General features: G+C 43.0%; 1 protein-coding gene across 1 annotated transcript in view; it reads left to right on the top strand.

The window, feature by feature from the left end:
- LOC115084617 (SH3 and cysteine-rich domain-containing protein-like) overlaps positions 1-24,433 on the top strand; it is a 432,464-nt gene that overhangs the window by 331,472 nt on the left and 76,559 nt on the right. The window contains exon 4 of the mRNA XM_029589704.1: positions 12,320-12,420. Coding sequence (XP_029445564.1) covers positions 12,320-12,420 — 101 coding nt within the window. The remainder of the gene's footprint in view (positions 1-12,319; positions 12,421-24,433) is intronic.

The raw sequence follows: 24,433 nt of genomic DNA, 5'->3' as shown, positions 1-24,433 counted from the left end.
AAGTCGATAGGCCTGGTGAGGAGGGTTCATCCCCTACATCCTGCCCTCTAGATCCTCTAGAGGTTTTCTGAGGTAAATAAAATATCTTCGACAATTTAGGGATTTCATCCTCCTCATATAAGAGGTTCTCTTTAAGGTATTTTTTAAATAATTCCCAAGGAGATAGGAGCCTTGTCATAGGAAAATTTATTAATCTTAGGTTTTTTACCCTTATTAAATTTTCCATATATTCCATATCTTTATGGATGATCAGACTATCTTTGATAAAGGTATTTTCTGATGCCTGTATCAGTTGTATCTTATTAGTGACCATTACCATATCTTTCTCACATTTTTCAATTTTCTTTTCGTGATTTTCTATAGACATCCTGTTTTCTTTAATAGTAGCTAGTAATGAATTATTCATTTTAATAACATTACTATCCAACTTCATTATCATTTTTCCCAGATCTTCCAAGGTTAGTTTCCCCTGGGTTCCCCCTAGGGTTCCCCCTGGGGATAAACTAACCTTAATGCCGGTAGAATTAGACTGCTCTAATAGAGAGGAGATATTTTTCTCAGTCCAATTGGATTCAGCCTGATTACTCAGGCTAGTGTCCGTTTGGACCAATCCTACCGGTACTTCAGCTGGGTCCGATGGTATTGCACCAGCCGGTTGTAGGGGAGACTTCGGACCTTTGCCGGGACTCAGGGATGCATAAAATTCTGCTCCCCCGCTGTCCTCTCTTGGCTGTTCCACCATTCTTACCACGTGGTGGTTCATGGGTCCAATGCGTGTTAGCTGACTAGGTGAGGAGGTTAAGATCCTAGCCTTCCTTTTCCTCCCCATAGACAATTAAATAGAAAACCTAAACCAAATCGGTAGCGCCCTTCGCCAGTCCCCGGTCTTCTCCGGTCTAAGCCGGTCAAAGCTGCGCGCGGCTTGGGCGTGGCGCCAGCGGCAGCGGGGCGCTGCCCCTCTGCAGATTTTATAGCGAAGGGGGGTGGGGTGGGCGTCGGGCTGACGTCACCTCCCAGCGACTCAGTCCTCCGTCGTTGACTCTCACCAGCCGACACGTTCACAGAAGGAGCGGACTCCTCTCTCTCCTCACGCCTCCTCCTGGCACTGTGATCTCCCTCTGCAGATTTTATAGCGAGGGGGGGTGGGGTGGGCGTCGGGCTGACGTCACCTCCCAGCGACTCAGTCCTCCGTCGTTGACTCTCACCAGCCGACACGTTCACAGAAGGAGCGGACTCCTCTCTCTCCTCACGCCTCCTCCTCGTAGTCTCTTATTTCTATATTAGGTAAAGGTTGGTCTCTCTTTTGCCTGTGTGTGTGTGACTGAAGTGCAGTATTTCTGCTCGCATGTAGTTTCTCTGTAATAGTTGTCCAGCTTGTTATGTTATCCCAGTAGGTGGTATATTAATGTTCTCGGTCCTGATGTAGTATTTGCATTGCTGCTTTTTCATAAGGTTACTGTTATTTGAATCCTGAGAGTCAGTGCTGTCACTGTGTAAGGTATGCTATGGTTCTAGATGACTTTCTTTGTAGGAGTTTGTGTTACTTCACAAAATAGCAGTGGAGGGATATTTTTTGCTGAGGTGACACCAGAATTTGAATTTTTTTTCATGTTAGTTGTAATGTAAATTGTCCTAACTCTGCTCTGCTCCTGACAATTAATGAAATTTTATTGTAGTTATGATGCTTTCTGCAAAGACGATTCATGAAAGAATACATTCATTTTTATTGCATGAGTGATTGGATGTGATTGTTTTCTTTGCTTTTTGCATGATATACTTGTGCATTTATAAACTGCAATAAATATAAACTAAATTAATATAGATTAATAAGGAATTTTTAATGCTGGTAAGTGCTTTAAATAATTGAAGTAAAATAGTTTAAAGTTTCATGCATGATGTATAATGGCTGTTGCAAACTTCTTAGAAAGCCATTGTAAGGTGCAGTATATGGCATTATTTATCAATAAGAATACAACTAGTAGGTCTCAGACTTTCATGCCTACAGCCCATCCATGTTAACCTCGTGCCCACCCAAAAAATCAATTCTGGCTACACCACTGCTAGAAGCATGGCTAGAGATGGAAAATGGCACCACTGGGAGCTGGGACATGGTCCAGTTGGGAGCTGGAACAAGACCTGTAGGCAAGAGCTAGTTTGGTACAGGCTAGGCTGGAGATACAGGCTAGACAGGACAAGAGAAGGCAACGCCTGGGCTGGAGACAGTGACTTAACAGGCCAGGACAAGGGCTGGACTGGGCAAGGCAGTACTGGACCAGACAGGACAAAACAAGACTAGACAAGGACTGGACAAGGACAGGACTAGAACAGGCAACAAATAAACAAGAAGGCCCAAATAGGACACAAGGCGGGGCTAGGTGAACCTAGAGGCCTGAAGGCCGCAAGGCAGGATAGCGAGGCCTAGGAGACCACTGAGAATGGCAGGAAGGCCTGGAAGGCTGCACAGCAAGGTAAGGAGTCCTGGAAGGTCGCAGAGCAAGGCAGGAGGCCAAGGTAGGCCACTAGGCAAAGCAGGAGTCTGAGAAGGCCACAAGGCAGGAAAACAAGGCAAGGATGGCCTGATCAAGGAGCCGAGAAGACTCTAAGAAGCAAGGATAGGCTGGCTTAAGTAGGGCTAGAATCACCACTTCATGGAATCAGCAAGAGGACGGATAGACTGGCTATAAGATAGGCTCACTGATGACCTCTACTGATGGGGGGCTGCATAGCAGGCAGGATTGTGACAGTACTCCCTCTCCCTTTTTAGACCCTCTCCTCCTGTGTCCCAGTTGCCATGGGAGCTGTGGCCAGTCAGTTGGTTTTTCAAGGCAGGAACATTAGGTGTCTGGACAGCAGGAACTGGGTTTCTGGGGTCTCCTGGGAGAAGAAGAGGTCACTTGGAGCCACAATGCTAGACTAGAATCTCTTTGAAGCTGAGGTACTGGAGCAGTGTCTCTCCAGAGCTGAAGTACTGAACTGGAGTTTCTCTGGTGCTGGATTGCTGGATCAGAGTTTTTCTGCCAGTGAGGTGATCAAACTGCGTCTCACTGGAGCTGAGATTCTGGGTCGAGATCCCACTAGGACTGAAGAGCTAGGCCAGGATCTTTCTGGCACTGGGTGGCAGGAGCTGGCTCCCTCTGGACCCGGGCTCCTTCTGTAGCGGGGCTGTAGGAGCTGGCTCTCCTTGGATTGGGCTCCTCCTGGAGTGGAACTGTGATAGCTGGATCCCCTGGGAGCAGATCAGATGGAGTGAACTCCTGGAATGAAACCGCTGGACTGGGGTCCCTCAGAAGTGGATCCATTGCAGGAACTGGCTCAGCTGGCTGTGAGACTGAGCAGAAAGAGTTGTAGTCAGGGAAACTGCAGTCCCACCAGTGGTTGGAAGAAGGGAGCTGGGGTCACCCCAGAAGCTTCAGGCAGAGCTGAAGACTGGGTCCTAGAAGAATTGTTGTGGCAACCTGGAATGGATTTTGAGGAGCTGGACTGGAATTAGTTTTGCAAGATGGCTCAAACAAGAGGGATCCTGAGAAGACAGGTGTGAGGAATGCACATGCTACCCTCCTTTGAGTCAGAGCTGACCTCGTTAAGAGTTTGCTACAAGCAGCTGATTGAACATAACAGCATCTGTCTGCTTCAAAAACTCCTGCAGTCTGACAGAAGGCACCAGAATAGGATTTCTTTGTGCAGGTATTTGATTTAGATTATTCCGGCTGGTCTTGACTGTGATTGAATGTGCAGTGATTTTCAGGGGAGTTGGGCTGGACACTTCCTCAGCAGATTGCATCCTGGCAGACATTGTTACTTCTAGCTTGCGAGCAGGAGTCACAACAGGATTAAAATGTTTTTCCTGGCTTATCAGGTTTACCAAGCAGGCAGCAAGTTATGGTGCCACTTCAAAGGAGTCTGTATGGCCTCTTCATTATGTCATGGGTCAGGCAGGCTGGGCTGGGATTTCTTCCAGCAGGAGTAGGGCCAGACTCTTAGGCAAGGTCAGATTGAGTCTTCTGCCTAAACCAGCCACTTCCTCTGCAAGTTGAGGCCTTGGGTTTTTGTGGCCAGCTGCACTTAACAGGAATCAGACAAACTGAGTCTAGAAGCATGTCTGGAGCTGGAACACAGCACAAACTGGGAGCAGGAACAAAGTACAGGCTGGGAGCTGGAGACAAGGCCGGTAGGCAAGAACCGGGTGCAGACAGGACTGTAGATATGGTCTGAACAAGATAAGTCAAGGACTGGGCTGGAGATAGGAACTGGACTGGACAGGACAAAACAAGACTAGACAAGGACAGGACTAGAACAGGCAACAATAAATAAGAAGGCCCAAACAGGGCACAAGGTGGGGCTAGGTGAACCTAGAAGGCCTGAAGGCTGCAAGACAGGATAGGAAGGCCCAGGAGGCCACTGAGCATGTCAGGAGAGCCTGAACAGTCTCAGAGCAAGGCAGGAGGCCAAGAAGGCCACAAGGAAGGAAAACAAGCAAGGATGGCCAGGTCAGTGAGCTGAGCTGACTCAATGAAGATGCAAGGAGAGAATGGACAGGCTGAGTTAAGTAGGACATGGGATCTTGTTGATCCCAAGAGGGTGGCTAGATCAGCTGTAAGCAAGGCTCACTGATGACCTCTGCTGGTGGGAGAGCCTTGTTGCAGGCAGGATCATACACATGTAAATTGTGTACTATTGGCTGGGTGGGAGGACTGGGTGAATTGAGGGGAGTTCAGGTTAAAGAACCAGGAGAGTCTCAATCACATGGAAAAGGACTAGTTAAACTGGTAATTTCTTTAAAACATGAATATTTTGATATATATTTTGAACGTCAGTGTATAAAAATAAATAAATAAATAATATTTTTTTAATTGGCCAGCTTGCACGTGTAAAGTCAAGTATATGCAAGTAAATCCTACTTTATTTTCACACGTAAAATATAGTTGTATATTTTTAAAATAAGTAGGAAAAGTGCACACGATCAATGCATTAAAATACGTGGTTGGTATGTTAAAACTACACGCATCCATATACACACATATATGTCGTGCATGCAGTTGTTTGAAAGCTATCCTTTGTGAGTAGATTTATTCATTATTGTTTACTTTCAGGGATAAATAGTAGCTTTCCCAAAAATACCTAGCTATTAAATTTATAGATATTTCCTCCAGAAATTTGTCTAAACCCCTTTTAAACCTAGCTCCACTAGATGTTTTAACCACATCCTCTGTCTAGTAGCTACAAATTCCATAGCTTGATTGTGTTTTCTCGGATTTATTTTAAAATCTGCTCTGTTAGTTTCATGGCATATCTCCTAGTCTCATTACAATTTGAAAGGGTAAATAAATGCTCCTTATTTATCTATTGCATCTCACTCATGATTTTATAAACCTTTGTCATTTCCCCTCTGTCTCCTCTTCTCCAGCTGAAGAGCTTTAATCTAAGAAGTTACAGATGTTTTTACTAAACCAAATCATCCAGTATCAGTGGATTGCCTGCAAGTGCCTTCAGAAATTTGTAGCTTACTAGCTGGCACAATTATATTTGAGAACTGACTCAAAAATAACTTCTTTCAACTAGCCATTGTATACCAACAATTAGACTACACTCCTACCCGGGAGACCTCAGTACAGTCCGGGATTTCTGGAAGAGACACTGTCTAACCCTACGCAGCTGACCTCATGTAAAGTAGTACAATATGAACAGATAAAAGAAGCCAAAGAGGCAAAGTTGACTGAGTTTAAGTTTGCGTCAGAAAATTGGTTATCCAAGTGTAGAGAAGAGAGACAAAAGGTGGTTGTCCAGGAATTAGAATCAAAAATTCTGATGTCACTAACACTCCAGTGAAGATCAATCCAATACTGAAATAAGAACTAATCAAAGGTGGGGGTAGCCCTAACAGATGTAGCTAGAACATACAAAGGATTTCTATTCAGTTTTTATAAAATGGGAAGAATGCTTTAGAATCTCTTGGTGAATGAATGCAAGTATTAGTAAATGTAGACAATCTAATCTTATCAGAATTGTTGTGTTTGTGGTATTGTAGACCCTTGCTCGCAATGGAGATGACTCCGCCCACGGGGAGGGGCCCCGTGGGGAACCACTGCGATAGGCTGAACTCAGATAGCAGATACAGTATGGATAGAAGCTTTATTGTACTGCTTGTCGATAGATGGTAAAGCAAGAAGGTAAGGCACTGATCCCAGAAGTGCCAGTACATTCAACAGGCTCAGATGTGAAGTCTCACCCAGATGTTTCATGATAGGCGGAAGCCCGCAGTGCGGGTAACGTCACAGCTGGTGGGTGGGTGGAGCTGGAGCACCAGATCGTAGAGGTACTGACAGGAATAATTGCGTCTTCCTGATGGTGGAAAGTTGGGATTGAAGGTCCATGGCGCAGGATATAATAGCCGGTAGGCCCCCGAGGAGCAAGTACCTGATGGTCCGATATCCTGAAATGTAGAAAAGAGAGAAAGACCCCTGAGGAGCAGTTGTCTAGTTAGAGAGGACCCCGAAGGGTAGTTGGAAGCGAGAGACCCCCAAGGAGCAGGTATCTTGAGCTTCTACTGGAGCAAGGCCCTTGGAGTGAAGCAGCGTCTAAGCATGCAGCTTAGAGCGGTCAAAGTAGCTTAATCCAAAGTCCTTGCTAACTCAAGGTGGTAGTGAAAGCAGAGACTAGATATACCCAGAGGTACTGATGTCAAGCGGTGGGGCCGCCCCCGAGGTTACCGCCATGACGTGTATTAGAACATAGGAGATGTGTGCGCTCGTGCCTTAGGAGGCCACAGGAGTGAGCATGGAGGATGGGGATGCCCATGCTAGTTTGGAAACGCCGAGACCCTTGGCACCGGAGGCAGCCATCTTGCCCAAAGAAAGAGAAAGGGGAGAAAAAGGGGAAAGGCAGAGCGGTCGCAGCCGTCTGCAACTGATGGATGCAACAGAACCCCCTTTCAAAGGACTCCCTCCAAGACCTCTTCCAGGTGGTCTGGGCTTGCGTGGGTGTGCCAGGTGAAATTGACGTACCATCTCCTTGTCTGTAATATTAGCCAGTGGTTCCCAGGAATTTTCCTCTGGGCCATAGTTCTCCCATGAGATGAGATACTCTCACATCTTGCCTCTTTTACATACATCAAGGATGTCGTCTACGGCATATTCAATGTCATCTTCTGTATCCAGGCTGATAGGCTCTGGGTCTTTCTTGGAGAACTCGGAGAGTATCACTGGCTTTAGTAGAGATACATGAAATGCATTGTATATCTTCATTGATGGAGGCAGTTTTAGACTGTATGTTAGATTTCCCAATCGAGTAAGGATGGCGAAAGGTCCCACAAAGCGAGGGGCAAATCTTGCAGAAGGAAGCTTCAGTCGAAGATACTTGGTGCTTAACCAACCCTTGTCTCCAAGCTTAAACTGGGGCGCCTTTTGATGATGAGCATCATAGGTTCTCTTTGCCTTTTGTCCTGCTTTGAGGAGAAGCTCCTTCGTCTGTCTCCAAAGTTGTGATAATTCTGCTGCGGTAGCCTGGGCAGCAGGAGAGGCTACTGACAATGGAATTGGCAGTGGAGGTAATGGTTGTCTCCCGTAGTCGAGCTGGAAAGGAGAAGACCCCATTGAAGAAGCAGGATGTGAACTGATGGCAAATTCTGCCCAAGGCAGTAATTCAGCCCAGTCATTCTGTCTAGAGTTAACATAAGATCGCAGAAATTGTTTCAGTGTCCTATTCATCCTCTGTCTGACCGTTAGACTGAAGATGGTAGACAGAGGTTAAGTCCAAGGTGATGTCAAAGTTTTGACAAAATGCTCTCCAGAACTTTGCAGTAAATTGCACTCCCCTGTTGGATGGGATATGTTTAGGCATCCCATGAAGACGGAAGATGTGTTTAATGAAGAGTTTTGCTAACTCACTAGCAGAGGGTAATCTTGGTAATGCTACAAAGTGTGCCATTTTAGGGAAATGGTCAACCGTAATCCATATGGTGGTATTGCTGTTGGATGATGGCAGGTCCAATACGAAATCGGTAGCCATATGGGTCCATGGTTCATCCGGTGATGGTAGAGGCTGTAATAGGCCCCAAGGACTCCCGGGTGGTGGCTTTTTCTTGTCACAAACAGCGCAGGAACCCATGTATGCTTGTACGTCCTTCATGGTTGGCCACCAATAATACCTTTGCAACATAGCTAGAGTATGACCCTGTCCTGGATGGCCTGCCAGACCAGTTTTTTTCTTAAGCTTCTGGCCACCACTGTCTTCCCTCCAGGTACTGTGTGGGTTGCAAGGACCACTCTTTCGGGATTGATGATATGACGGGGTTCATCCAACACATCCTGAAGTGAGAAGGATTGTGAGAGGGCATCAGCCCGAGTGTTCTTCTCTCCTGGACGGTACTTCAGAAGGAAGTTGAATCTGTTGAGAAACAGAGACCATCTTGTTTGATGGTGGTTGAGTCATTGAGCATGTCGAAGGTACTCTAAATTCTTGTGATCGGTGTATACTACTACTATTTGGTGTTGTGCACCTTCTAGCCAGGGATGCCACTCTTCAAAAGCCAGCTTGATTGCGAGAAGCTCCTTGTCTCTTATCCCATAGTTTCTCACAGCAGACAAGAATCGCCTAGAAAAGAAGGAGCAAGGATGGAGCACATTGGATTCGCTGTACTGACTTAGAACCGCCCCCTCACCAACTTCGGATCCGTCGACCTCCACGATGAAAGGACGGTGTGGGTCAGGGTGGCGGAGACACAGCTTCTTTTGAAAAGCCTCTTTGAGTGTCAGGAAGGCTGAGATGGCTTCAGGAGACCAATTGGCTGGGTTGGCTCCCTTCTTGGTCATAGCAGTTAGAGGGATTGTCAATGATGAGTAGTTTTTAATAAAGGATTGGTAGTAATTGGTGAATCCCAAGAAGCAACGCAATGCCTTCAGGCCTGTGGGTTGAGGCCAGTCCCGGATAAGTTTCTTGGGGTCCATTTGAAAACTATTCTTAGAAACAATGTATCCCAAGAAGGGTACAGGCTCTTCGTGGAATTCACACTTCTCCAGTTGCATAAAGGTGGTACTCATGCAGGCATCTTAGAACTTTCTTAACCTCCTCCTGATGACTTTGCAGATCTTGAGAAAAGATCAGTATATCATCGAGTTATACTACTACGCATTGATACAGTAAGTCCCGTAAGATGTCGTTCATCATATTTTGAAAGACTGCAGGTGCATTACTTAAACCAAAGGGCATGATGAGGTATTCAAAATGTCCATCACGGGTGTTAAAAGCAGTCTTCTATTCGTCTCCTTCTCGAATACGCACCAAGTTGTAAGCTCCTTTTAGGTCTAATTTGGAGAATATTTTGGCCCCTTGGAGCCTATCAAACAGTTCAGATATTAAGGGCAGGGGATACCTGTCCTTGATGGTAATCTCATTCAGACCCCTGTAGTCGATGCAGGGGCGAAAGGTGCCATCCTTTTTCCCCACGAAAAAGAAGCCTGCACCAGCAGTGATTTGGAAGGTCTGATAAATCCGTTTTGCAGATTTTCCTGTATGTAGGTAGACATAGTTTTAGTCTCAGCTACTGAAAGAGGGTAAACTCTTCCTTTGAGAGGTTCTGAATTCGGCTTCAGATTTATGGCACAATCGAACTCTCTGTGTGGCGGAAGAACATCAGCTGCTTGCTTTGAGAAAACATCCTGGAAGGAGGCGTATTGTGGAGGTAAGCCAGGTAATGATGGGGTAGTGGGCATGCAGATGAGCGGTGAAACTTCAGCAAGATACAGACCATGATAGTCTGGTCCCTACTCGGACATTTCCAAGGTAGTCCAATTAAATTGTGGCATATGGTCTTGAAGCCACGGCAGCCCCAATACCACCAGATGCATGGCTTTTTCTAACACTAGAAAAGAAATTGATTCAGAGTATACAGCTCCAGTGTGCAGGCAGATGGCCTGGGTGGTCAGTGAAACTTCTCCAGGAAGTGGTTCTCCATGGATGGATGACAATAGCAGAGGTTTAGCTATTGGTGTGGTAGGAATCCGTAGATATTCAACCAAGTGTTTCAGAATAAAATTACCTCCGGCACCGGAGTCAATGAGTCTGAAATTCGAGACCTTCGCAGAGCAGAGATACGAGTAATGATAATGGAGGAGTCGGAGAGGTGAGGCCCAGGAGAAGTCCTCCTGCAGATCCCAGGCCCGTCAGTTTCCCGGACAAATGGGACAGGTTTGGACTGCAAGACCTGATTGACCACAGTACATGCACAACCCCATGCGCTTGCGATAACATCTCTCCTTAGAGGTCAAATGGCTTCGGCCAAGTTGCAAAGGCTCTTCTCCTCTAGGGGTGCAGACGGTAAGCTGGAAGCAATAGGCACAGGTTTAGGACGGTTAGCCCCCACTGTAGACTTTTGTGGACTCTTAGCCTCTTGAGTACGATCGCGGATATGGCGGTCAATTCTCCCTGCTAGTTCCATCAGGGACTCAAGGGTATCAGGCAAATCACGAGCCACTAATTCATCCTCTACGCGGGAATTGAGACCTTCCATGAATATGGCACATAGGCATCCAGTGTCACAATGGAGTTCGGATGCTAGAGTCTTAAATTCAATAGCAAAGTCTGTAAGTGGCTTGTTACCTTGCAGAAGGTTGAGCAAGGTGAATCCAGTGATGTTCTGGCAAGCCGAGTCATCAAACACAGACTTAAAAGGTTTTAGAAATCCTAGTAGGTCATTCAGGATAGGATCTTCATGTTCCCATAATGGTGAAGCCCAGGGCAGGGCTCGTCCTTCTAGGAACGACAGGATGTAGGTGATCTTTGAAGCTTCAGTGGGAAAGAAGGTAGGCTGTAACATCTTGGCTTCACCCGGCTTCACCTGTAACATCTTGACTTCACCCGTAAAGCGGGTAGGTGTGGATAAAGGTACAATGGTCTTAAGGTTTACCACTGGTGACAGCAATTCCTTCACAGGAGGAGCTGAAGAGTTCAGTTGAGCGTGTAACTGATTGAAGGCAGTAGCTAGGCTCTCCAAAGACCTTTGTTGTTCCGTGATCTGCTGGGCTAGGCCAGAGATGGCCTGCAGGACTGCGAGCTGAGCCAAGTCCATGGAGTTAGCAATCTCTTGTGTTTGTGGCATTGTGGACCCTTGGTCACAATGGAGATGACTCCACCCATGGGGAAGGGCCCCGTGGGGAACCACTGCGATAGGCTGAACTCAGATAACAGACACAGTATGGATAGAGGCTTTATTGTACTGCTTGTAGATAGATGGTAAAGCAGGAAGGTAAGGCACTGATCCCAGAAGTGCCAGTACGTTCAACAGGCGCAGATGTGAAGTCTTACCCAGATGTTTCATGATAGGCGGAAGCCCGCAGTGCAGGTAACGTCGCAGCTGGTGGGTGGAGCTGGAGCACCGGATCGTAGAGGTACTGACAGGAATAATGGCGTCTTCCTGATGGTGGAAAGTTGGGATCGAAGGTCCGTGGTGCAGGATATAATAACTGGTAGGCCCTCGAGTGAGTACCCGATGATCCGATATCCTGAAATGTAGAAAAGAGAGAAAGACCCCCGAGGAGCGGTTGTCTAGTTAGAGAGGACCCCGAAGGGTAGTTGGAAGCGAGAGACCCCTGAAGAGCGGGTACCTTGAGCTTCTACTGGAGCGAGGCCCTTGGAGTGAAGCAGCATGTAAGCGTGCAGCTTAGAGCGGTCAGAGTAGCTTAAACCGAAGTGCTTGCTAACTCAAGGTGGTAGTGAAAGCGGAGGCTAGATATATCCGGAGGTACTGACGTCATGCGATGGGGCCGCCCCCGAGGTTCCTGCCATGATGTGTATTAGAACTTAGGAGGCCACGAGAGTGAGCATGGCAGATGGGGACACCCATGCTGGTTTGGAAATGCCGAAACCCTCGGCACTCTGCACCGGAGGCAGCCATTTTTCCCAAAGAAAGAGAAAGGGGGAAAAAAAGAGGTAAGGCAGAGCGGTCGCAGCCATCTGCGACTGATGGATGCAACAAGAATATTCAAGAATTTTTAAAACTTTTATAGAAATGCCTGATATGTACATGGCAAGCATATCATGACCATCAATGATGTGAATTTCAGATTATTCACAATAGCAAATAAGTAAGAATACAAAGGTAATCATTTAATATGAATGATTCACCAAAGCTTGCCTGATTCACCAGGCCACGAGATAATTAGCAAAATGGGTAATTTGAAGTTTGTGTCAGAGAAGTATAATAAAAATCCATTATCTACAATTCTAGATGATGTATCCTTGTATGACAATTTTAAATGAGGCCACTTACAAGTCATATGGAAAATATTGATTTTCTTTAATTGAGTTCTCTGCTTTTGTTCAACAGGGATGAATGCTAAACATGGACTGCGCTGTAAGGATTGTAAGATGAGTATCCACCACAGATGTGCAGATAGCATAGGACAACAGCACTGCATGGGCAAATTGGTAAGTGAGGAGCGCACAAAAAAAGGTAACAGAACTGCAATATTTTTATTATTGTCTCCCATATCAGATTTTTGCTTTGTGAATTCTGGATTGCAATTGATTTTGTTTATTTTAGATTTGGATTCACATTATTCAAGGACCACATTTAAAATACACATTTTTAAAGAAATGAAACATTTCCTACATTCCTTGATGCAACGTTGGAAAATTTCTCTTAACTAAATTACTATAACTGTGGTATTCTGTAAACCTTAAATGTTCTAGGCTGTTTTGTATAGATTTCAGCCCCTCTGATCCTTTCCATGGCCATTTGTCTACCAACCTTTACTGTTACTGCTGTTCAGTTTTCCATAGCATGATCTATTCATCTTCTTAGATTCATTTCTCCTATAAGAAACATGCAGTAACATGGCCGGAAGAAAAATACAACAGTGCAACCCAGATGCCCTCCTCCACTTACACAGAACATCCAGAAATCCAAGAATAAATGGATTACAGTGGGTTCTGGTAGATGACCTTATCATCTAGCTTGGAACCAATGACCGTGCTAGAAACGCAAGTAGATTAGGCACATGGTGAAGAGTATTGCCTTTTCAGAAGTGTTACCTGTTCAAGGAAAGGAGAAGGATAGGCCAAGCCATATAAATAATTTCAATGCAAGGCTCAAAACCTGGTGTAAAGAAGAAGGTTTTGAATATATTGGGGGTTGGGGCCATGTATGGAACAGTAAGAGGCTCTGTGTCAAAGAAGGCTTACATCTGTCTGTGACAGGAAAAAAGATCCTAAGTGAAAAATTTAAATCATCTACCATTCAAATCATATGCCATTTAAACTAGAGGACGGGGGTGGCAAAAGGAAACTGAAATGTCACCCCCAACATCTCCAAGACGAAGGTGAAGAAATTTTTTAAAAATCAGCTGAATAGGGCAGAAAATATATCAAAGGAGAGAAGCTGGAAAGTTATGAGCACAAATGCCCGTAATCTGGGCAATAAAATCCCAGACCTGCAAGCTCTAATGGTGGAAGTGGATTTGGATATCTTTACTGTTACAGAGACATGGTTCACTGAGACTCGTGATTGGGATAATGCCATCCCTGGCTATAACTTGTTTAAGAAGGTCAGAGAGTACAGAAAAAGTAGAGGAGTAGCTCTTTATGTCAAAAACAATATATAAACAACTGAAATGCAAGGGAAGTAGGGTGGGGAAAAACATTATGGGCTGTCCTAAAAAAAGAAGATGGTGCTTCCATTTACATTGGTATAGTCTATAGGCCTCCAACTCAACAGAAGAACTGGACAGAGATCTGATTGAAGGCATCCAAAAGGTGGGAAAGAAGGGAGAAGTGTTGCTAGTTGGAGATTTTAATCTGCCAGATGTAGATTGTTCAAAGGGACATAATGCGACTTATCATAAGTGAAGGTGATAAACTCATCCTTACCCGCTTTAGCGGGGACACAGTGAAATAGCTGCATAAAATGGTCTCCCACCAGCTGGTGCGGTACAATATCTGTGTACATGTATATGGTATTAAACCCTCCCATGATATCTGTTGGAAATAGCGAGCACCGCTTATTCATTTTAGCTTCTAGTCCCAAAATGGTCGCTAAATCACCTTCTGTGGAAATTACTGCATTGTCCTATGATTTTAATTTGATTCTTCGGATGATTGGGTCATAAATGATTTATGGGTTTAAGGAGACTATTCATGTTATGATTCATTTGGTTCACTAGGCTTTGAATGGTTACATAATATACTTTTCGTACAATAAATGATGCTCTATGCTTCCTTCTCTTGAGGTGACACTGTATTTATGGTCTTCTTTAATATTATCTCATGTGTGTGGGTACTGTATTTTCACCAGCCCCACTTCCCACGTTCCCTGTAGGTATAAAGGCCTAACTAATTGTGTCAAGAAATTAGAGCTGGTGTTTTGTGGAAATATCCACACAGAGACGTTACTAGGCAGCGTTATGCAAAATTTCCCTTCATTCATTTTTTCTTTTTTATGATACAAACGTCTTGATCAAACGTTATGATCAAACGTCTTGAATATTTAATGCTTTTATCGAACTCTTGAATTTTTCAGGCCACCCTCGCCATTTCACAAAACACTGCTTGTTCCTACGTCTCCCTTTTACCTTTAGAATCTTATCAATGTGGTATATTCTATCCTATCGAGAGCTGACTTTCAAAAATTCTTCAGGATACAAAGAACCTTGAGTGGCTTCCTCACCATAATCTTGTATCTTGTACGCTGTTTTCTGCCCCTTGTTTAAGATGTTCGTTATTATAAATATCTCATCTGTCAATGTTTGTTGGTAAACTTTTTCAAATTTCCCTTTAGTTTTTGACAGTATAACATGATCCCCCTTTATAAAAAATGGCTCAGCAGGATCACATTTGTTGTTATTGCTGTAGATGAACCACAGAGAGTTTGTGGCTGTTACATCGATGGGGGTGGGCCTGTATTGTTCTGTGAAAGCTATAGTTACAACTATTCACAAAAACCTGAAGCACATCTTCAAATCACAGGGGTAGATTTTCAAAGGGGTATGCACATAAGATATGCGCGTACCTCCCAAAAACCTACACCAAACCCCACCTGCGCGCAAGCCCCGGGATGCGCGTAACTCCCGGGGTTTGCATGGAGGGGCGTGCCGGGAGTGACGTGGCGTTTCGGGGGCGTGTCCGGGGGCATGATTCCGGCCCAGGGGCATGACAGGGTTACGCCCCTGGGCCGGGGGGTGGGTTAGGTAGGGGAACGGAGGCAGGCTGCGTGGCTCGGCGCGCGCAGGCTGCCTATTTTGGGCAGCCTTGCATGCGCCAACCCCAGATTTTAATGGATATGCACGGCTACTCGCATATCTATTGAAATCCCGCGTACTCTTGTTCGCGCCTGGTGCACGAACAAAAGTACGCGTGTGCGCAGATTTATAAAATCTGCCCCAAAAAGTGTTGTGCAGTGTAAAGTATCACCACATTTTGGATTTTAAAGTCCTGTTAAATCTCTCCACAACCACTGCCTTAACATCGTTGTTTGTCAGAAAATGATGAACACCTCTGTATTTTAACAAATTCTTCATAGAGCGATAGAGCTATTTGAAAACTCTTTACCCCTATCTGTTTGTATTTTATTGAGAAGATGGCCACCTTTAAATATATTTTGAAATGCCTTGGCCACTTCATGACCTGTTTTTGTTTTTAGGCTCACAACCCATGCATATTTTGACAAAACACCTATTACAGTCAAGATGTATTTGTAGCCGCTGTTATAACCGGACAAGGTGGTAATGTCAACCAGATCAGCCTACCATTGCACATCCACATCTGACAATATGGTTTTTGTTTCTTTTAAAATGTATCCTAGCAGGTCTGTGTAAAAAATAAGCATCTTGATCTGTAAGCTAGTTACTTGTTTTCTGGTCACTGTTTCATTACATACTTTAACAGTCTGAAAAAGAGGATATATGCCACCAAAACTTCCGACAGCACCTGGTTCATAATAAATTTTGCTTAAGAGCCGCTTGTGCATGATTGTTTTTGTATGGCCGTAAACACAGAGATTTGTATTTAAAACCAAAACTCACTTTTGCAGTCCCCCCAACTCCCAGCAGCCAACCCCCTGCTGTTAATTATCCTCTATTCACATTTCACTTTGCCTGGCAGGATCATTGGGGCATGTGTATCTACAGTGAGGGGAGGAGGGAAGGGGGGAGATTCTCTCTGTCTCTGTGTACAGAATGAGAGAAAGCATCTTGCCACATCAGATCAAGTAACTTTTTTAAAACAGAGATGCTAGAAAAATCCAGCTCCTGGCTCTGTCGTCATTAAAAAGTGACAGGGACATTTCTGATGATGTTTTAGGGGGAAGCATTTTTGGGTGTGGGGTGGGTTTGGATTGTACTTCTGGTGAGATCATCAAAAGCTGCCAGATTCCATTAACTCTGTCATCATTAAAAAGCGATAGGGGCTTTTCTAATGACGTTCCAGGGGGTGTATTTTTAAGGGGGTGGTGAAGGTTGGACTTCTGGTGATGTTAGATCAGTGACATCATAGGGGGTTTGGTTTGGGGTGGGGCATGGGAGGGGCCTCTCCATTCACTTCTTCGGGGTGGGAGGAGCGTGGGCAGGGTTCAGGGGCAGAGTTAGGGGCATGGGAGGGGGTGGGAGGGGGAATGGCCAGGGAGCAGGAAGGCAGAGTTTGGGGGCAGGGAGTGGGTAGGACTACACCCATTCACTTCTTTGGGAGCAGGCGGAGCTTAGACCAGAAGTGAACCCTGATTGCCTGACGTCAGTTTTGAGTGACAGTGTATCCATAGACTAGTGACATTATCAAGTCGTTTTTTTAACCACAAATAAATTTGGCTGAAGTGTTCTGCACTACTTGTAGTCTATGAATAGTAGCAACAGGCAAACTACACTAGTCAAGTCTGTTGAGAATATGTGCATGTACTACATTTTTAAGGCCTTGGTGGTCTAGAAAAGGTTGCAATTTCTGAATGAATCTAAGCAAAAATAAGATATTTGCATGAGATGAGAAATGTGAACTGAAAATTTCAAATCTTTGTCAAGCTTAACATTTAGAGTAGTGACTACTTTTTTTTCTAGGGATTGGTATATTATTCATAACCACACTGGAAACAGAATTTGAAGAACATTTATTGGTGAGCTTCAGATTTATCAGGGTTCATTTTGAGCTTATAAGTCTCCAGCCATTTAACAACCTTTAGAAAGACAGACACTGAAACAATCTAAATGATTTGGTGCTTTAAGAGCTATAGAAGAAATTATCTGAATGTTGTCAGCATAAATATATGAAGAGAAACAAACTCTGAATTAAGGTTGCCAGTGGTGCCAAGTGTAGATTGAAAAGTGTAGATGATAAAATTGAGGCCTGAGGAACTCCACAATTGAGGAATTTGGTACTGCAAGTGATGCTGTTCCAGATTTCTTCATATGTTCTATCGTCTACAAATTATTTGAACCATTTAAGAGCTTGATTGCTGATGCCTAATCATAGAGGTCTGGTAAGAAAGAATTGGTGATCTACAGTGTTGAAGGCAGCACTCACGTGTAAGAAAACAACAAGTGCTGCCTTTCCTTTGTCAAGATTAAGATGAATGTCAGATAGTAAGTCAGTAAGAGCTGTTTCAGAGCTGAAGCCTTTATGATATCCAGATTACTTTGTGTATGATACAAGAGTTTTGTTAAGAAAATTAGATAATTGCATATACCCAACTTTTTCGATTATTTAATTAGCGAAGAAAGATTGGAAATGGTTCTGTAATTAGATGGAAAATAATGGGGCAGGTTTTTTTTTTAAGCACTGGATGTATTTTGGCATCTTTAAGCAGTAGAAGAAGATAGCCAAATTTCAAGCTAAAGTTGATAATGGTAAGTAAAGGTGGGAGAAGATTGAGAATTGAGTTTAAGATATAGTGCACTGGTCATCTATTGTCAAAGACAATAGATAATGTTTGCATTTGTTTATAAATTAGCTGCAGATCTGATTGTGTGACTATTGAATGCTGATAGTTTGTTAGAATGAATCTCTGAGTGATTAGGAGTAGTTGAAAGGGTTAAACGAATATTAAAAGAGGAAGGCATATTCTTAACAAACTCTGATCGTATAATTAAAATCTTAGTCATGAACATGTTTGCAAAGTAATGTCCTGATGTGTCATTTACCCAGTCAATACTGAAATAATTGAAATTTCCCATTATTACTGTGCTGCCAGATATGTTAGCTTCCCTAATTTTCATTAACATTTCTTCGTTTGTCTGTTCATTTTGGCCAGGTGGATGGTAGTATGCCCCCACCATTGTACTCTTCCCCATCACAAATGGAATTTTCACTCAAAGATTCTACTATGCATTGTTTCCTGCAGGATCTTTCTCCTGTTGGGCTCTATGCCATCCCTAAGATAAAGCGCCACCCCCACACCAAGTTGAGTCACCCTATCATTGCGATATAATTTATACCATAAGAACATAAGAAAATGCCATACTGGGTCAGACCAAGGGTCCATCAAGCCCAGCATCCTGTTTCCAACAGTGGCCAATCCAGGCCATAAGAACCTGGCAAGTACCCAAAAACTAAGTCTATTCCATGTAACCATTGCTAATGGCAGTGGCTATTCTCTAAGTGTACTTAATAGCAGGTAATGGACTTCTCCTCCAAGAACTTATCCAATCCTTTTTTAAACACAGCTATACTAACTGCACTAACCACGTTCTCTGGCAACAAATTCCAGAGTTTAATTGTGCGTTGAGTAAAAAAGAACTTTCTCCGATTAGTTTTAAATGTGCCCCATGCTAACTTCATGGAGTGCCCCCTAGTCTTTCTACTATCCAAAAGAGTAAATAACCGATTCACATCTACCCGTTCTAGACCTCTCATGATTTTAAACACCTCTATCATATCCCCCCTCAGTCGTCTCTTCTCCAAGCTGAAAAGTCCTAACCTCTTTAGTCTTTCCTCATAGGGGAGTTGTTCCATTCCCCTTATCATTTTGGTAGCCCTTCTCTGTACCTTCTCCATCGCAATTATATCTTTTTTGAGATGCAGCGACCAGAATTGTACACAGTATTCAAGGTGCGGTCTCACCATGGAGCGATACAGAGGCATTATGACATTTTCCGTTTTATTCATCATTCCTTTTCTAATAATTCCCAACATTCTGTTTGCTTTTTTGACTGCTGCAGCACACTGCACCAACGATTTCAATGCGTTATCCACTATGACACCTAGATCTCTTTCTTGGGTTGTAGCACCTAATATGGAACCCAACATTGTGTAATTATAGCATGGGTTATTTTTCCCTATATGCATCACCTTACACTTATCCACATTAAATTTCATCTGCCATTTGGATGCCCAATTTTCCAGTCTCACAAGGTCTTCCTGCAATTTATCACAATCTGCTTGTGATTTAACTACTCTGAACAATTTTGTGTCATCTGCAAATTTGATTATCTCACTCGTCGTATTTCTTTCCAGATCATTTATAAATATATTGAACAGTAAGGGTGCCAATACAGATCCCTGAGGCACTCCACTGTCCACTCCCTTCCACTGAGAAAATTGCCCATTTAATCCTACTCTCTGTTTCCTGTCTTTTAGCCAGTTTGCAATCCACGAAAGGACATCGCCACCTATCCCATGACTTTTTACTTTTCCTAGAAGCCTCTCATGAGGAACTTTGTCAAACGCCTTCTGAAAATCCAAGTATACTATATCTACCGGTTCACCTTTATCCACATGTTTATTAACTCCTTCAAAAAAGTGAAGCAGATTTGTGAGGCAAGACTTGCCCTGGGTAAAGCCATGCTGACTTTGTTCCATTAAACCATGTCTTTCTATATGTTCTGTGATTTTGATGTTTAGAACACTTTCCACTATTTTTCCTGGCATTGAAGTCAGGCTAACCGGTCTGTAGTTTCCCGGATCGCCCCTGGAGCCCTTTTTAAATATTGGGGTTACATTTGCTATCCTCCAGTCTTCAGGTGCAATGGATGATTTTAATGATAAGTTACAAATTTTTACTAATAGGTCTGAAATTTCATTTTTTAGTTCCTTCAGAACTCTGGGGTGTATACCATCCGGTCCAGGTGATTTACTACTCTTCAGTTTGTCAATCAGGCCTACCACATCTTCTAGATTCACCGTGATTTGCTTCAGTCCATCTGAATCATTACCCATGAAAACCTTCTCCATTACGGGTACCTCCCCAACATCCTCTTCAGTAAACACCGAAGCAAAGAAATCATTTAATCTTTCCGCGATGGCCTTATCTTCTCTAAGTGCCCCTTTAACCCCTCGATCATCTAATGGTCCAACTGACTCCCTCACAGGCTTTCTGCTTCGGATATATTTAAAAAAGTTTTTACTGTGAGTTTTTGCCTCTACAGCCAACTTCTTTTCAAATTCTCTCATAGCCTGTCTTATCAATGTCTTACATTTAATTTGCCAATGTTTATGCTTTATCCTATTTTCTTCTGTTGGATCCTTCTTCCAATTTTTGAATGAAGATCTTTTGGCTAAAATAGCTTCATTTACCTCCCCTTTTAACCATGCCGGTAATCGTTTTGCCTTCTTTTCACCTTTCTTAATGTGTGGAATACATCTGGACTGTGCTTCTAGAATGGTATTTTTTAACAATGACCACGCCTCTTGGACATTTTTTACTTTTGTAGCTGCTCCTTTCAGTTTTTTTCTAACAATTTTTCTCATTTTATCAAAGTTTCCCGAAAGTTTAGCACGAGAGCCTTGGCTTTGCACACTGTTCCTTTTCCAGTCATTAAATCAAATTTGATCATATTATGATCACTATTGCCAAGCGGCCCCACCACCGTTACCTCTCTCACCAAGTCCTGTGCTCCACTGAGAATTAGATCTAAAATTGCTCCCTCTCTCGTCTGTTCCTGAACCAATTGCTCCATAAAGCTATCATTTATTCCATCCAGGAACGTTATCTCTCTAGCGTGACCCGATGATACATTTACCCAGTCTATATTGGGGTAATTGAAGTCTCCCATTATTACTGCACTACCAATTTGGTTAGCTTCCCTAATTTCTCTTAGCATTTCACTGTCCATCTCACCATCTTGACCAGGTAGACGGTAGTATACCCCTATCACTGTAGTCTTCCCTGTCACACAAGGGATTTCTACCCATAAAGATTCAATTTTGTATTTAGTCTCATGCAGGATGTTTATCCTGTTGGACTCTATGCCATCCTGGACATAAAGCGCCACACCTCCTCCCAAGTGCTCCTCTCTGTCATTGCGATATAATTTGTACCCCGGTATAGCACTGTCCCATTGGTTATCCTCTTTCCACCATGTCTCTGAGATGCCAATTAAGTCTGTCATCATTTACTGCTATACATTCTAATTCTCCCATCTTACTTCTTAGACTTCTGGCATTAGCATACAAACATTTCAAAGTTTGTTTTTTGTTTGTATTTTCATTCTGCTTTTTAATTGATAGGGATAAGTTAGAATTTTTTAGCTCAGGTGAGTTTTTAGTTACAGGCACTTGGACTACTTTTCTAATTATTGGAACCTCACTGTCTGGATGCCCTAATTCTAATGCATCATTAGTATCCTTTAAAGATACCTCTCTCCGAACCATGCGCTGCTGAGCGACTGTCGGCTTTCCCCTTGTTCTAGTTTAAAAGCTGCTCTATCTCCTTTTTAAAGGTTAGCGCCAGCAGTATTCCAATGGTTATCCCCTCCTACAAGTTCCCTGAGTTGCCAATTAAGTCTACCTCTTCATTCAGTGCCATACATTCTAAGCATTTAAAAAGCATTTACATGCATAAAACTGTGTTTTACATGAGTAAATGCACTTTACTCAAGTAAGTGGGTTTTTGAAAATTGCTACAATATATGCCATTGAATTCTCCATAGGATTTACTCTTGTAAGAGCACTTTACTCAAGTAAATGGCTTTTGAAAATTGCTACAATAGTATGTTACATTTACACATGCAATTTCTTTTAAAATTGCCTCTTAAGTCTCCTATCTTACTTTTTAGATGTCTGGTATTAACATACAGACATTTCAAGGTACATTTTTTATTTGTATATTCAACTTTCTTAGCAGTTGACATGGTTAATCTGGTATCCTTTAATTCAATATGTTCTTTATTTATAGGCAAATGGGCTACATAAGATTATATTGGAATCTCTCTATTGGGATGTCATAACTCCCCTGTTTTTAGTATTCTTTGAAGATATCTCTCTCCAAATCATGTGCTGGCTAGCGACTGTCTGCTTTTCCCCATATTTTAATTTAAAAGCTGCTCTTTCTCCTTTTTAAGGGTTAGCACCAGTAAGCTGGTTCTGTCCTAGTTAAGGTAGAGCCCATCCTTTTGGAATAGGCTCTGCCATCCCCAAAATATTGCCTAGTTCCTAAGAAAACTAAAACCCTCTTCCCTGCAACATTGTCTCATCCACACATTGAGACTCCAGAGGTATCCTGTGCATGGAACAGGGAGTATTTCAGAGAATGCTATCCTCTAGCTTCTGGATTTCAACATTCTAACTAAAAACCTAAATTTGACTTCCAAAACCTTCTTCCCATACCTTTCTATGTTGTTGTTGCCAACATGTACCACGATAACCAGTTGTTCCCCAGCACTGTCTAAAATCCCTAAGAGTTTCTCTCTTTTTAACTTATGCCATCAGTAGAAACATATTCCTCTCCATCTTCTCCTCCACTCAGCTTGTAAGAAGGTAGCTCTATCTTTATATTTTCATATGTAGACATACACACAAAAATCTCCTTTTTCTTATTCTATTTTCATCTCTATCACACTTTAACAATATCTGTCATTCTGTTGCCCTGTGTATTACATATTCTTCTATTAAGACACACTTAAGAACATAAGAACATATGAATGGCCAAGCTGGGTCAGACCAATAGTCCATTCTGCACAGAATCCTGTCTTTGACAGTGGCTACCTGAGTCAGCAGATGAAAACCAGAGTTCATCTAAGTACTCCCTGTAGATCCATAAAAGTGTGAAGCCATTTGGTCTCCACCTGTCTTTACCTGTCTTCCCGCTTCTTTACATCTAGTCATCTCTTGCATGTAGGGGCAACAGAAATGATAAATGCCAGGAAATGTCCGTTAAGATGCTTTATTAGGAGACTCGTTAATCCAATACATAGATGCCCGACTCAGGCCGAGTTTCGCCCCCCCCCCCCCCCCCCAACCACACACACATGGGGGCTGCCTCAGGGGCTACAAATAAATAACAATGGCAACTTAAAAACAAATCACTTTTCTGAAAGCAGTGAGTATGAGAAGTGAATATGTGTGAGGTATGTGTGATATGTATGGACTTATGTAAGGCGTATGGAACTCAAAAAACTGGAAATACAAATGCGATGGATATGTAAATAGCAGTAAAGATACAACAACCACAAATGTTTATGACTGCAAACATCAATAAAAATTAATCTTACTTAGAGCAGTACAGTAACAGTGTTACCGGTCTCCTACGAAGATGTGATTGAAAGTTTTGATGGAGACCATGCTTTTCAATGCGCTATGACGCACGCTCACACATATTCACTTCTCATACTCACTGCTTGCAAATATTGCTTATTAGATTGAGAGAGCTTGTTTCACATAAGCACCTTCAAATTTTGCTGATTTTCAATGTCTTTTATTGTTTATTATATTTAAATTTTTTTATATATATATTTTTTTTTACACAGCCTATAGTCTTTCAGAAAAGTGATTTGCACAAGATAATCACCATTTACATATAAGACATTCATTATACAGGTAAAATCATCTATTCTGTTTGACAATCTCATATTCTGTTTTTGAATTCGTCACATTCTCTATTACATCTGTTTAATTAACCGTTCCATTTTGCCTGTTACACTTTACATGTTATTGTCCATGTTACCTTCAATTGTTTATATGATTTTATATTGTTTTTATTTGGAAGTCACGTTTGTCTTGTTTTTAAATTGCCATTTTATTTATTTGTAGCCCCTGAGGCAGCCCCCATGTGGGGGGCGAAACTTGGCCTGAGTCGAGCGTCTATGTATTGGATTAACGAGTCTCCTAATAAAACATCTTAACGGACATTTCTTGGCATCTATCATTTGTGTTGCCCCCACGGCTCTTTTAGATCGCCTACCTCCTTGTTTTATCAACCCATCTCTTGTATGTATTCATCTTTCTCTCCTTATCTCCTTCACTGTCTGGCAATATCAGCCTTTGTCAATATCTCAGTCTCTGTGGGGGCTCTTTGTTGGTTGCTTTTTCATTCTGTTTCCTTTTTTGACTTCTCTGTCTCTTTAGCTTTACATCCTTTGGTCCAGAGGTCCTCAAACTATGGGCCACCCTATATGGCTGTCCCCAAACCTCCCCCCCCCCCCCCCAATCTGCTAGGAGTGCAGTACATTCCCTTGAGGGAAGGGGGGGGGTGGTCTGGCACTATGCCCAACATTATTTTTATTGATTTTGGGGGTTGGGGATGGAAGAT

Source organism: Rhinatrema bivittatum, chromosome 2 (genome assembly GCF_901001135.1).
Source record: "Rhinatrema bivittatum chromosome 2, aRhiBiv1.1, whole genome shotgun sequence".
NCBI lineage: Eukaryota > Metazoa > Chordata > Amphibia > Gymnophiona > Rhinatrematidae > Rhinatrema > Rhinatrema bivittatum.
This window is presented reverse-complemented; position numbering and strand designations above follow the sequence as displayed.